Source organism: Bos indicus, chromosome 5, assembly GCF_029378745.1.
Source record: "Bos indicus isolate NIAB-ARS_2022 breed Sahiwal x Tharparkar chromosome 5, NIAB-ARS_B.indTharparkar_mat_pri_1.0, whole genome shotgun sequence".
NCBI lineage: Eukaryota > Metazoa > Chordata > Mammalia > Artiodactyla > Bovidae > Bos > Bos indicus.
The window spans coordinates 1,723,810-1,737,849 of NC_091764.1; the positions used below are offsets into that span (position 1 = coordinate 1,723,810).

The 14,040-nt window shown below is 40.4% G+C and overlaps 1 protein-coding gene across 1 annotated transcript in view; it reads left to right on the forward strand.

Annotated features, from left to right (window-relative positions):
- TPH2 (tryptophan hydroxylase 2) overlaps positions 1-14,040 on the forward strand; it is a 104,107-nt gene that overhangs the window by 52,552 nt on the left and 37,515 nt on the right. The window contains exon 8 of the mRNA XM_019959998.2: positions 3,502-3,628. Within this exon, the coding sequence (XP_019815557.2) occupies positions 3,502-3,628 (127 nt within the window). The remainder of the gene's footprint in view (positions 1-3,501; positions 3,629-14,040) is intronic.

Here is a 14,040-nt window from a genome sequence, read left to right on the forward strand (position 1 = left end):
TCTGTGTTATTTAGAACAAACAAAACCTATCAAAATAGGGTTTCAAAGACAGATGTGCTGATTGGGGATGGGAAGCAAATGCGGCATGCTCACTCACTTCCTAAAAGCTTCAATTTACAGCAAAAATAAAAAGTTGTTCAACACCAGACAGGAGGAGTCAGCTTTGAAAAACTACTGATAAGCGGAGAAGAACGCTAGATTTGTTTTGAATCTTTTTTTTCCCCAAGCAGCAGTGATCACAACTTCCTTAGAATGATTTAAGAATTCCCAGGGGGCGTTTTGCCCAGGTCCCTTTGTAAGCTTTAGACTCCTAACAGGGCTTATCAGAGAAGATTCCAATTTAGAGCAGCAAAAAGTTTAGTGTCTGATATCAGCTCTAGCTTTTCTTTTTCTTCTTCTCTTTTTCAAAAGGAGACATGATGTTTTACAGTGTTAACACTTTTGAAAGTTCCTATATTTCCAGCGAACAGAGTGCTTTTGTGAAAAGGGCTCTGAGAAGCATTATTCAGGCGAAAATGCATCAAAGGGATCCGAGTTGAAAAGAGAGAAGTTTGCCGATGTGGAGATTGAAGGCAGCATGTGCTGACAGGTGCAATTATAGCCAGATAATTGAATGTTTTAGGAGAGATGCGGTGCGATCAGGCAATAGTTATGAACTCACGTCGGAAACCCATTCATAATTAGATATTCAGGGATCCTGCTGTGGATGACACAACCAGTGTTGGGACCATGAACTACTTCAGCTGCCGGACATAAAAGGGATTGCGCTTTGTAAAGTAGTGTGAAATAGCACGATATCAGCCCTCCAGAACTTAACTGATACAAAGTTTGGAGAGAAGGCTCAGCCTTCTCCCTCAGATTCCCAATAGTCTGGAACCTCTTTCAGCCTCTGAGTCGGAAGTCAATGCAGCTTCCAAGTCCTTTGGTCTCAGAGAAACTAAAGAAAATACCAACTTTTTAATTAGCAACATAAAACATCTCTCTCTGCTGGTTGAAGAGTTTCCAGGCACTTTAGGTTTCCTTTCTCTATACAATGTGCCTTAGCCAAAGAGCCTGGAATGAGACCAATCCAGTGTTTATTTCTGAGAATATTCCACCAAAGTCATAAAATGTAACAGCTCTATTTATGGTCTTGAGATTTCTGTGCTCAGAGCCTTGACTCAGTGAGAAGTGGGGTTACTATGTAAACTACATCTCCGCTTGATCTGAACAGCAGTGTCTTCTAGGGCTCTCTATGTGGAGACTGAGCAGTGAAGAAAGTACAAACCAGCAAAACACAGAGCAAGCATTTCTGCTCAGAACAGAGCAGAGGCATTCAGAATGTTTCATTAGGAAATCTGCGAGACTTCTGGCTTCAGGCTTTCATTCTTAATGAAACAATATAATTTATTCTGCTGTGTTGTATGATTTTTTTGTCTTTCAAATTTCAATTTCTTTTTTCTTCTATGTATGGTTGCATTACCTTATCATTGTAATGCTATTAAAGACTCTTGACTGTGAGTTACAGTTTTCTGATAATGACACCTTAACTTGAAATCCAGGTGATAGCTCCTTTTCTACCACAGAGAATTGACTCCTTAAAGACTTTGGATCACTCACATTTTCCTTCATTCTTTTTTAACTGCTACTTTTCACTTTCCCTTCTACCTATAAGTGTTTGGACTCCATTGGTACGTCGGCAGATATTAATAGAAGACTGTCCTCATCAAGCATTTAACAAGCTCAAAAGTGAATCCAGTTTTGCACCAAAAATCCACCGCCACAGTAACCATGACCTACCCTGGTCTCACATTAGAAAGACTTCTTCTCACATTAATAAGACTTCTTTGGAAGTGAAGATGAAATTACTAATGGGATATGAAAACATTTAGCACCGTACTCAGCACATAACAGGAGCCTACTCTATGTTAGCTTTCTTCCTTTGCTCCTTCTGTCTCTAACTTCTTGACAGGTAAAATGGGGTTCTGATAACATTTAAATGCCTCTTATGCACTAAAGTCCAATGAGTCTGACTGTCTGCCTTAAGCAGTGTGATTGGAGAGTAACCGCCATAGTCTTTTCCACAAATCCAATTTCTGTGCAAAAAGGGAGACTCTCGGCACATAGTTGATGGGGAAAGAATTTGGATTTTCTTTTAGTATCATGTCTACACATTCTCGTTTGGCTGTCCTCTCAACCTGATATATCCGGGAAGTGGCTGGCCAGGGCTGGACGTGTGGTTTGAGTTGTGGGAATGAGGTTTTTTGACTGAGGAATGCTGTCTGTTTTACGGTGGTATCCATCATCTCCCCTTGACCACCATTCCCTTGCCTCAACCTCATAACCCTCTGGCTTGCTTTATACTTGTATTAATGGTGGAGGTACCTGGCATTTATGTTGTAGCATCTATGTGAAGAAATAACACTTAAGAGAAGGCCAGGCGATATCAGGAAACATCTTTCAATTACTACCTGGCTCATTAGTTTTGTCAAGAAAATGAACTATGGTCTGCCTTTTGACTCATTTGCAGAGAATCATAGGGGAAAGCATTGCAGTGTTGTTTGGTATCAGGAAACTGTTTCACTGAAGCACATACCTGCCTTTCCCTGGTCATCTGGCTCCAAGTGGAAGCCCAGGCAAATGAGAGGCTCTAAACCTCTGTTATGACCCAGTTCAGGCTGGACAAGACAGAGGACCGGGGGTCTTCCCATGTGAGGGCTCCAGGAAGTTGCTTGTGTTACAGGCATAACATTTTGTCCATGAGAAGAGCCACTTGATGACAATATGATCCTCTGCTCTTTCCCAGTGCCAGAAAAGTATACCATGAGATGCAGTGTGACTTAAGGGTTGAGAGCAAGAGCTTAGAAATCATGATAAGCTGGATTCAGATTTTGCCTTTATGACTGTTTGTAGCAAGAGTCAACCTTTTTTTCAGGAAAGGGCCAGCTAGTAAACATTTCAGGCTTTGTGGGCCAAATGATCTCAGTGACAACTACTCAACTCTGCTGTTGTAGTGAAAAAGAGCCGTACACAATACATCAATGAATAGGCATGGCTGTGTTCCAATAAAACTTTCTTTACAGAAATAAGCAGTAGATTAGATTTGGCCAACAGCTGCAGGTTGCCCACCCATGATCTATAGAATGTTGCATTCTAAGTTACTTTAATTCAAGTTTCTTCTGAATATTAAAAGAGACAATGTATGTAACAAAACACTCAACACCTGCTTGGCATATGACAAAATGCCAAGGATCTACTCCTGCCAAATATCTACTACTTGAAAATAGTAGATTTTAATATTAATAGCAAAATATTAAAGTACTGTATATCATATAATTTAAGATGCCATTTGTTGTAGGATGCATATGGATTTCAGTTCTTAAAATGTGATAAAAAAAATCTTCAGATTGGTAAAACTTAGTAACTAATTACAGTAACAAAGTTATATTTAGAATTTAGGTCTTTTTCTACTGGTGATCATTTAACTCATCTAACATTTCTCTGTGCTGTTTTTCTTGTCAGAGACACGTGTCATGAGCTGCTGGGACATGTCCCTCTGCTTGCGGACCCTAAGTTTGCTCAGTTTTCACAGGAAATAGGCCTGGCATCTCTGGGAGCATCGGATGAAGATGTTCAGAAACTAGCCACAGTGAGTTCCTTTTCAACCTGAAACCTGTTCTGCTTACGTCCGTTTGTAAGATGAAGAAAGCTTTGGAGGTACTATGAATAATAGGGCAAACATTCTGGAGAGACACGGCAACTTTATTTCCCCCGTGTGTGTTCCTCTGTAGCACGATGGGGACTTGGTTTCTTAACTGCCAAAATCTTTGTATTTCATCCTTCTCTTTCAGGGGCTAGCTAGATAGTAACCGTTTTAGGCTTGTAGGTCATGAGGTCTCTATCATAACTGCTTAGCTCAGCTAGTGTGGTGTAAAAGCAGCCACAGACAGTATGTAAATGAATGTGTGGTTGGATTTCAATAAAGCTTTATGTATAAAAGCTGGCAGTGGGCCGGATTTGGCCTGTTTGCTGTCTCTTGCGCTGCTGCTGCTGCTGCTAAGTTGCTTCAGTCGTGTCCAGCTCTTTATGATCCCATGAACTGTAGCTCTCCAGGCTCCTCTGTCCATGGGATTTCTTCAGGCAAGAATACGGGAGTGGGTTGTCATGTCCTTCTCCAGGGGATCTTCCCAACCCAGGGATTGAACCCTCATCTCTTATGTCTCCTGCATTGGCAGGTGGGTTCTTTACCACCAGCACCACCTGGGAAGCCCCTTGTTCTAGTTCAATGTTTATTTTCTAGAATTGTTTGTGATAGTGAAAAGTATGCATTTAAGTAGGAGTTGTGCTCAGGAGACGTGAGACATGGGTTTGGCCTCTGGGTCAGGAAGAACCCTTGGAGGAGGGCATGGCAACCCCCTCCAGTATTCTTGCCTGGAGAATCCCATGGACAGAGGAGCCTGGTGGGCTGTAGTCCATGGGGTCACAAAGAGTTGGACACGACTAAAGCGACTTAACATGCATTCAGGAGTTGTACTTGGGATTATTTCTGACTAGTCAGTATGGGGTTTTCAGACTCAATTTGAGCCAGCATTAAGCAGCTCATGCCAAACAATTACTATAAGTACAAAACCAGAGAAAGATTGAATAGATACCATGATCTCAGCAAGGTTCTTTGCAAAACAAGTCATATGAGAGGAAAGGTGTAATGTTGGCAGCTACCTTTAAGCTGCTGAAGAGCCAGATCCAGCAAACTCATTTGCTTTATCCTAGCCCCATATGAAGAAGCCAGAGTAACAAACTCACTTACCTACCGGGGACAGTCTGTTGACAACAATGAGCAAAGCTACTGGAGGAAGGAAAAATAGGATCCTAAATTGTGTGTTTGACAGACATACATTGGTGACATATTAGGCATGCAGGAATATTCTTCACTCCCACCAGGAAATAAATGGTCTCCTAGATCTCTTAAGATGCAAAGCCCTTTCAGTATATCTTTCGTTTCCTAATTTTGATAGAGATATAGAAACTGAGAAATATTATTCTGCTTGAAGAGAAATAGTGAAATAGCCATGCTGCTGGTGTCAGTGTGGCAATGAACAGAGGTTGGAGGGGGCTGCTGGGAGCTCAGGAGGGTGTGTGTCTTTTACAGCAGAAGGCTGCCAGATGGGGATGTAAGCCTTTGTGTTGCTGGATCTTCTAAATTTGAGAGAGATTGGAAATCTAGATTTCTAAGTGAAATTTAATGATTAAAAAATTTTAGCTCATGGAAAATAAATCTACCATTATGAGCTGAGGAAAATATATTTGTAGACTCAATTAGGATCTGTTCTTCCAATTTGTAACCTCTGCTCTAGGAATTGTATCTCATGTATTTTGGTTATCTATTACTGTGTAACAAGTAATCCCAAAACTTGGTGGCTTAAAACAATGAACATTTGTTATGTCATAGTTTCTGTGTTTAGAGATTTGGGAGCAGCTTAGCTGAGTGGTTTTGTCTCAGGGACTCTCTGTTGTTGCTATTAAGATGTGGGCTAGACCTATGATGTCTTCAGATTTGGGAAAGTTCTCCCAAGATGGCCCAGCCATGTGGATATTGGCAACTGGCTTCCTTCAGAAGAGAGAGAGGGAGAGAAGAAGGGGAGAGAGAGTGGGGAAGAAAGAGAGAAAAGAGGAAATAGAGATAGCTAATTTTTGAATTTAGTTTTTAATTGGAGGAAAATTGCTTTATCATGGTGTGTTGGTTTCTGCAGTACAACAATACAAATTGGTCATAATTATGCATATGTCCCCTCCCCTCATCCTGACCCTCTCAGTCATCACAGAGCTCCCTGTGTTATACAGCAGCTCCCCACTAGCTCTCCATTTTACACGTGATTGTGTATAAACGTAATGACGTGTATACACATGATACTGTATATATGTCAGTGCTACTTTCTGCATTCACACGTGTTCCCCATCCTGAACCCTCCTCCCTCCTCCCTCCCCGTACCATCCCTCTGGCTCGTCCCAGTGCACCAGCCCCAAGCATCCAGTATCCTGCATGGAACCTGGACTGGTGACTCATTTCATGTATGATATTATACATGTTTCAATGCCATTCTCCCAAATCATCCCACCCTCTCCCTCTCCCACAGAGTCGATAAGACTGTTCTATACATCAGTGTCTCTTTTGCTGTCTCGTATACAGGGTTATTGTTACCATCTTTCTAAATTCCATATATATGTGTTAGTATACTGTATTGGTGTTTTTCTTTCTGGCTTACTTCACTCTGTATAATAGGCTCCAGTTTCATCCACCTCATTAGAACTGATTCAAATGTATTCTTTTTAATGGCTGAGTAATACTCCATTGTGTATATGTACCACAGCTTTCTTATCCATTCATCTGCTCATGGGCATCTAGGTTGCTTCCATGTCCTGGCTATTATAAACAGTGCTGCAATGAACATTGGGGTACACGTGTCTCTTTCCCTTCTGGTTTCCTCAGTGTGTATGCTCAGCAGTAGGATTGCTGGGTCATAAGGCAGTTCTATTTCCAGTTTTTCTGTAGATGTATTTTAAAACCACCACACTGTAAGTCCTGTTACTTAATTCTCAAACCTTAGCTCTGGCTTTAAATGCTACATTTCAGAACTTCCTTGTGCCTTGCAAATTCCTTGAAATTTTCTGGTTTCAGCCTTTGACCCCTGTAGCTTATACTGTTGATCAGAGATGGATGGTTTGCTTGCTTGTCTTATTTTGAACAGCTGCAAACTAGGAGTCAACCCTGCCAGGTTGTGTGTGTGTGTGTGTGTGTGTGTGTGTGTGTGTGTTCATCTGAGTCCAAAGAGAGGAGGAGAAGGAGCGAGGTAGGACTTCATGGATGTGAATGTAGGTGGATCCTGGTGAGTGATCTAATTTCTTTCTTAAAAGCAGTGACAATAAAATATTTTTATCTTCTCTTCCATTGAACGATGATTAATTAATTCCATCTTTCAAACTAACATTTACAAAAATATGACAGGATCCTCACCTTTCAGAAAGTCACAGACTATATAGATAAAACTAAGACTTGTCAGAGGAGAGAAACTTTGTGTTGAGTCTTGAAAGGTGAGAGGGGGGAAGGAAGGATTGAAGGATGGTTTCATTGAGAAGAAATCTCTCTGGTTTGGAGGCTCGACAGGGAAGGCCTGCTTACCAGTTTAGAGGACCATGCTGAAACCAAGGATCACCTTTTCTGTCATTACAATGAACAAATTACTCCTCATCTAAAACAGTATAAATGCAGTTTCATAGAGTTAGAAGTGTGACACACTTCTTACTGGGCTGAGAGGAAGGTGTCAGCAGGGCTGTGTCACTCTCTGGAGGCTCTGGGGGAGAATCTGTTCCCTGCCTTTTGCCCGCTGTTAAAGGCTGCCTGCATTCCTTGGCTCATGGCCCCCTTCATCCACCATCAACACGGCCATGTTGCATCTCTCTGATCTTCCTGCCATTGTCACATCTCTCTCTGTCTCTCATCGACTATTGCTTTTAAGGGCTAATGTGGGGCCTACCTGGATAATTCATGAATTTCCCCATTCAAACTCCATGTCTGCGTAGACAGCATATTCATAGGTTCTGGATATCTTTGAGGGGGCATTCTTCTTTGTTTCTGTTTTTACACTTGCAAGATAAAACCAACAATTAAAGCTTGAAACCTTTTTTACTAGGGCCAGTGAATTTGTAGAATAGGTTTTCCTTTGGAACTTATATCCCTTTGCCTGGTTCCAATACCCTTGGCCGTGGATTGCTTCAGTCCCAGTGGCCAGAAACAATCCCATCTATTAGAGATCACTAATCATGTTTCTCTTGCTCTCTTTCTTCCTCTTTTTCAATTGTTCTTTGCCTAGAAGATACCACTTTTCTGCAGGAGCCAATTCAAGTCAACAGATAGTCTTTAAGTGGCTAAAGAATCCCAGGTTCCATGGGCGGGAATAGGGGAAAGGCGAAGAAGTAGTACTTACTTCAAAGAACTCACGATCCAGTACACAAAAATACAGTAAACCCCGAGTCAGTGTTAGCTTTCATTCATATACATAAGCAGATACACAGTTGAAGGAAATTTAAGTCTTTTAAGTGTGTCTGAGTTCTGAGCTCATTGTTGGAGACTGGGATGCAGAGTCAGGTTAAGGAGGATCAAAAGCCTCTCGAGGGAGAGAATAAGTCTGGGACCTTAGAGTGGCTTTGACTGTTATAAAAACCAAGGAGACCATCAACTTTCAAAAGACTTCAACTTAAAGATTATGAGTTTCTTTAAACACAGTGGAGAGTTGGAGCCTGATCTCCTCTTTTCCTGACCTTACTGGAGCAGATCTTGCATGAGCAACTCTCTTTGATTTTCTGTCTCTCACAAGCCTTGCGGTTCCATTTTTCTCAATTTTATAGACTGCCCACTTACTTTGAAAAGTATTTTGTGGACCAAGGAAAAATTTGGAAAGTTTTACCCACATGATGGGGAGAATATAGAGGAAGACCGATTCCCAGTGTGAGGAGGCTAGCGAGGTTTTGTGCTGAAATAATACGGTACTGCCATTGACTTCCAAAACCACATCTTATCCTTCAGTTAAAACAAAGTGAATCGAAAACTGCTGGAATTTGGCTTGAAAGAAAACAGATTCCAGCTAGGCAAGTTCATAGTAAACCTGGGAATGAATAACCTATTGGATGGCACACATATTAAGGACTGTCAAGCCATATGCTGAAGCTAGAAGCTCAATTTAATGACTCTGTTACAAGGACTAAGAGATTAAGAGGTTAGGCCTCAATGAGAGGGGTAAAAAGACCAATGGTGGAGGAAGAGTAGTGGTTAGTGAGGCCTCTTAGCTGTCCAGATGAGAAACGGAGGTCTTATTAGCTGATTTCCTCCAAGCAGTTTCCATTAAGTCTCCTGAAAAAGTATTAGAACAAAATGAGAGATGAGATGTACTAAAGGAGAAAAATCCATAGAGAGGACAAATGGAAAAGCACAGAAATCACTATTTATGCAGAAAAATGAGACAGCCCATATTATTCTTTTACTCTAGGTAAGATTTATATTATTAATGACTCTGTTTATATACTGCCTCCCTTTCCTTGTTTAGTGAATTTAAGCACTTAGGAAAAAGAGAGTCACGCCTGGTAAAAGTAGATACTTAATAACTTTCCGTGATGTGCCATCAACAAATCCATCTAAGGAAGAAAGCAACCTCTGCTAAGCCGGGTGGACGCCTCCAAACTCTTGTTTTGTTCAAAGCTGCTTCTGAACTTTTGGGTATGATTTTAGAGGGAGCAGGTTATTGCCTATAACTACTGCCTCTTTTTGCTATATTTCTGCATGATATTTATTTTGACATTTTAATAATGCTCATTTTTGAGAATGAAGCTATCTCTGCTGTTTTATGTGGGCAATGGTTGCAGCTCCTTGAGAACTGTTTAAATGAAACTTTTGTATTTGAATAAATTGATGATGCTCAGTAACTGTATTTGAAATGCACTGTTATACATGTAAATAATTTGCCCTCTGGTGGATAATGAATAAGGTCACTGGATTTGGCAGCAGTACTCTTTTCATACTCATCATAGCTGTCCAGGGTCTGTGTATGATAGATATGCAAAAATATTCCCAATAATGCCTGCCTAGTGTGTGCTGTAATTTTCAGACCAGCCATTTCCCACAGTAGTGCTGGCTTACATGGGTTTAATAGATTAGTGTCTTCTTTAAGGGCTGTAAACTTAAATGCCTTCAGGAGCCAGAGAGTAGCAAGGATGTCTGAAATAGCCTGATATAGGATAATAAGGAGTATTGGAGCCTGTAGAGAACTACAGAGTACATCTTATACCTAAGAGCCTTCACATCCAAAAATAAAAATAAAACAAAATATTCTTTGACTACAAATCTTTGTTTGCAAGCTAAAACAGAACTATAGGCTCTCGGTTGCCAGCCCTTGTATTGAAAGTTGGATTATACATTATATTGTACCATGCAGAGGGACCAGCCCATGCTGGATTCACCTTTATTTCATATTGGACATACTCAATTACCACTTACTGGACAACTGGCTATTTTTCCCAAGAAAAGACAGCTATTACCGTGTTCACTAGAAATACGTATCTTACTGCCGTTGAGAGGTGACTGGTTTTGAATTACAACTTTAAACAGTCACAAGCATGACTGTCATACATATGTTCTGAGCATGTGTTGACGATTTATTTAACTCACTCATGAGGTAAAAGCAAAATGGTAGATTTCGCTGAAAGAAGAATTTCAGACACTGAGACTGTCTAGTCCCTGAAAGAAGGCATTCTGAAACAAGGTGCAAATGTTTTATGTTCTGTGGAGCAAAGAACAGTAACCTTGAAGTTATCTTTTCTACCAGGCAGAAATCATTTGCATGTCTAGTGGACAAAAATAACTTGAAATTTATCAATCTTCACAAAATTGACACCTGACTTCGCGGCATCTGGGCCTCAATCAATATAAACAGGAAGACAGACAAAGGGTATATTCCCTATGTCAGTGCTTTTCAAATGGTAATGAGTATAAAATAACCTAGAGAGCTCGTTACAAGGCAGACTCTGGGCAACAAGGTCTAGAATGGGGCCTGAAATCGCATTTCTGATGAGATCCCAGGTACTGCTGATATACTGGTGGTCCAGAGAAGCAGTGACCTGGTACACAGGTGTGCCTGTTAGGCAAGGCTCGGGTATGTTTTTCAGAAGGCATATGGCAATCCTTCAGCCTTAGTTCCAGATTCAATACTTTTCCTAAAAACTGGGCTCACAGGGTATTTATTGCCGGATAAACACTGTGCGGTGTGACCTGACTTTATTTAGGGTTTTCCTGAGCCTGGAAACGGAGCCTTGTATCTCTGAGTGCGTGTCACTGGGTCCATTTTGTGTGTCTGCTCTCACACTCTCCTGCCACCTGCTCACTTGCCGTACGACTTATGTCATTCAGTTTTACAGGAATGCACAGACAGACACTTGCTGATCAGGTAAATTTAGGAGCTAGCCCCAGAAGGATTATCGACTTCTCTTTCCCCAGCTGTTAGGAGTGTAAAGGGATGCCTGCACCATGCAGTGCCTCCCACCCCACGACGCAGACGGCTTCAGTTCAGTCTGCTCATTTCTCACGTCATAAAGGCATTTCAAACAGACGAAGCTGTGCATCATTTGTTGGAGAAAGCAATCAGCAGGAGTACACCACAGATGTTTTCCAAGCAGAATAAATCGGCCTCTGGCCCAGTTAGAATTTTCCCTTTACGGAGAGTTTTAGGTCATCTATTCAGTTCTGTCAACTCCAAAACATGTTTCCCTTCATTTCCTGATGAAGAGCTTCTGTCCCTGAGTCTTGGTGAAGCTGGTGAGCAGAGAGTCTTGGCCAAGGGTGAGGAAGGAGTAACCAGTCTTTTCCATAATGCGTTCCCAGAACATTAGTCTCATGAAATGTTATTATGAGCTCTGTGACAGAAGGGATCCATAGACAAATACATTTGGGGAAAACTAGATTAAGTGAAATAAACAACTTTGTTTTCAAAGTATTGAGTTTTCAGGGCCTTTCCTAAGATAATGTGCAGAGTGAATCTTATAAGTGATAAAAATTTTGTTTTTACACACTGAAGTTTCTTCCATCTTAAGATGACATTGGTAGTAAGACATATAATTAATAGCTTTTTTAAAAAGGGGAAAAAAGATTCAGGTGGCAAATTTTTTTATATTGTTTGTAAGAAGCTCTGTTTTAGAAATGTTAAAATGTGAACTTGAAAATTAAGAAAGTACTGGGTTGACCAAAAAATTTGGGTTTTCCCCATGTTACAGAAAAAACCTGACAAACTTTTTGGCCAACCCAGTAATTAGATGGTTGCTAAAGTCTCTTTTCATGGAAGACGTATTAGCATCTCAAGCTATTAACATTCCAAGGAGCACAGTTTAGGAGATACAAGTCTAGATGTTTTTTTGAAAGGATGAGATTCATTGTGAGCAGAATCTCTGAATGAAAAAAAAATCACCAGCTGATTTTTTTTGTAAGAAAGGACTGTCAAAAAATGAACAATATAGGGTTCTGTTTATACTTTATAAAAACAAATAATTTATTTGTTCCAAGTAAAAAGTTTGTATTATTTGGGGCTTTTGATGGCTGTAAATGAAATATGTTTGAATTTCTAGGTATAACTGGGACTTTCTCTTGCTGAGAGTGGTAATGAAATGTACAGTCAGCTTTAAACTAACAATTGACTGTAATTCACATTAGAAGTGTAATTGCAAAGGTAACATTAGTTTATGGATTGCTAATGAATGTTTTCCTGTCTGTGGAGGGCATTAGCTTGTTACCCGTCTCTTATGAGTTTGCCTACCTGGCTGGGCATGGGAACTTGCAGCTTTTAAAAAGCTTATGCCCAGTTCTACTTCTTTCTGAAATGTATTACATTAAAAATGACCATTTAATAGCTCTACAGAAAGCTCGAAATAAGCCCCAGGCTTATTTATTCCATGTAGAGTCTTTGAACTAGTTTAGGCATTTGGATCATTTGATACAAAGCTGACAAAAAGCTGGAAGGAATGCTCTTAATTGAGATGTTTGGGTGGATGATGAGTTAGTGTGCTATTTCTGAGAGTAACTTAATTAAAAATTAATAATATCTATTCCAACTCATTACTTTCACTTTTATGTATTCTGTGCATATTGAAAAGTGGTCTTGCCCTGCAAGGAGCTCTATATTTCTTTAACCAGCCCCTTAGAGCTTCACTTCTGTCTTTTGTCTTTTTTTTTTTTTTAACCAACCCTGCCCTTGGTCTTTTTCTTACCTGAGTGCTCCAAGGCCATTCTTTCTTCTGACTGTACCCCATACTGAGATTGTTGATACTGGAGCTAAGGCTATTCTGCACTATCTGGATATGTTTCACTTACAATATTCATGGTTGCTATTATAGGTGTTCATCATCTATTTATATTATGATGAGAACACCATCGTTACTGGGAATTAAAAAGTGAGCTCTACATTGCTCACTATGTTTAGAAACAAATCTATTTGCAGTCTGGAATAGTCATCCATTTTTGCAACTCAAATCTTTGTTCATCATTTTATAACTGTATTCTAGGGGCCTCAGAGAGCCATCATATAACTGCAGATGAGGAAAAAAAAAAACCCAACCCAACAGCTTATTTTAGATATTTGGAAACTCATAAAGTTAGAGCTGCTTCAGTAACTGTTCATCCTGTTTGTGTGTTAAGCTCTGTGCCCACTTGACTTTATCCTCAAGGATCACTGCAAGTCAGCAGTTGGGATCTCAGAACTTGATGAAGTTACTAGATGGATGTTTTGATGGGCAGTGCATGGTGTGGGGTATGTGGTGGGAAGGGTCTGAACCTGAAGTGAGCCCGATAAGTGATATACTTATCTGTTGCAAAATGGTTACCATGATAGTGATGGCTAATACCTGAATGTCCTCATATAATTGCCATTTCTTTTTTGTGGTGAGAATGTTTAAGATCTACTCTCTTAGCAACTTTCAAGTACATAACACAGTATTGTTAACTATTATCAGTATTCTATACATTAGATCCCCAGGACTTACTTGTCTTACGGCTGGAGGTTTCTATCCTTTGATCTATATCTCCCTTTCCCCTGATTCCCATCTTCTGGTAAAGTGAAGTGAAAGTGCAAGTCACTCAGTTGTGTCTGACTCTTTGTGACCCCGTGGACTATACTATCCTGGAATTCTCCAGGCCAGAACACTGGAGCAGGTAGACATTCCCTTCTCCAGGGGATCTTCCCAACCCAGAGATTGAACCTGGGTCTCCCTGATTGCAGGTGGATTCTTTATCAGCTGAGCCACCAGGGAAGCAACTAGCATTCTAATTTGTGTTTTGGTGAGTTCAGCTTTTTTAGAATCCACATATAAGTGATATGATAGATATTTGTCTTTCTCTGAGTTATTTTACTTAGTGTAATACCTTCATGGTCCATCGATGTTGTTGCAAATGGCAGGATTTCCTTCTTTCTCATGGCTGAGTAGTATGTATTCCACTGTGTGTGTGTGTGTGTGTGTGTGTGACTTCCCAAG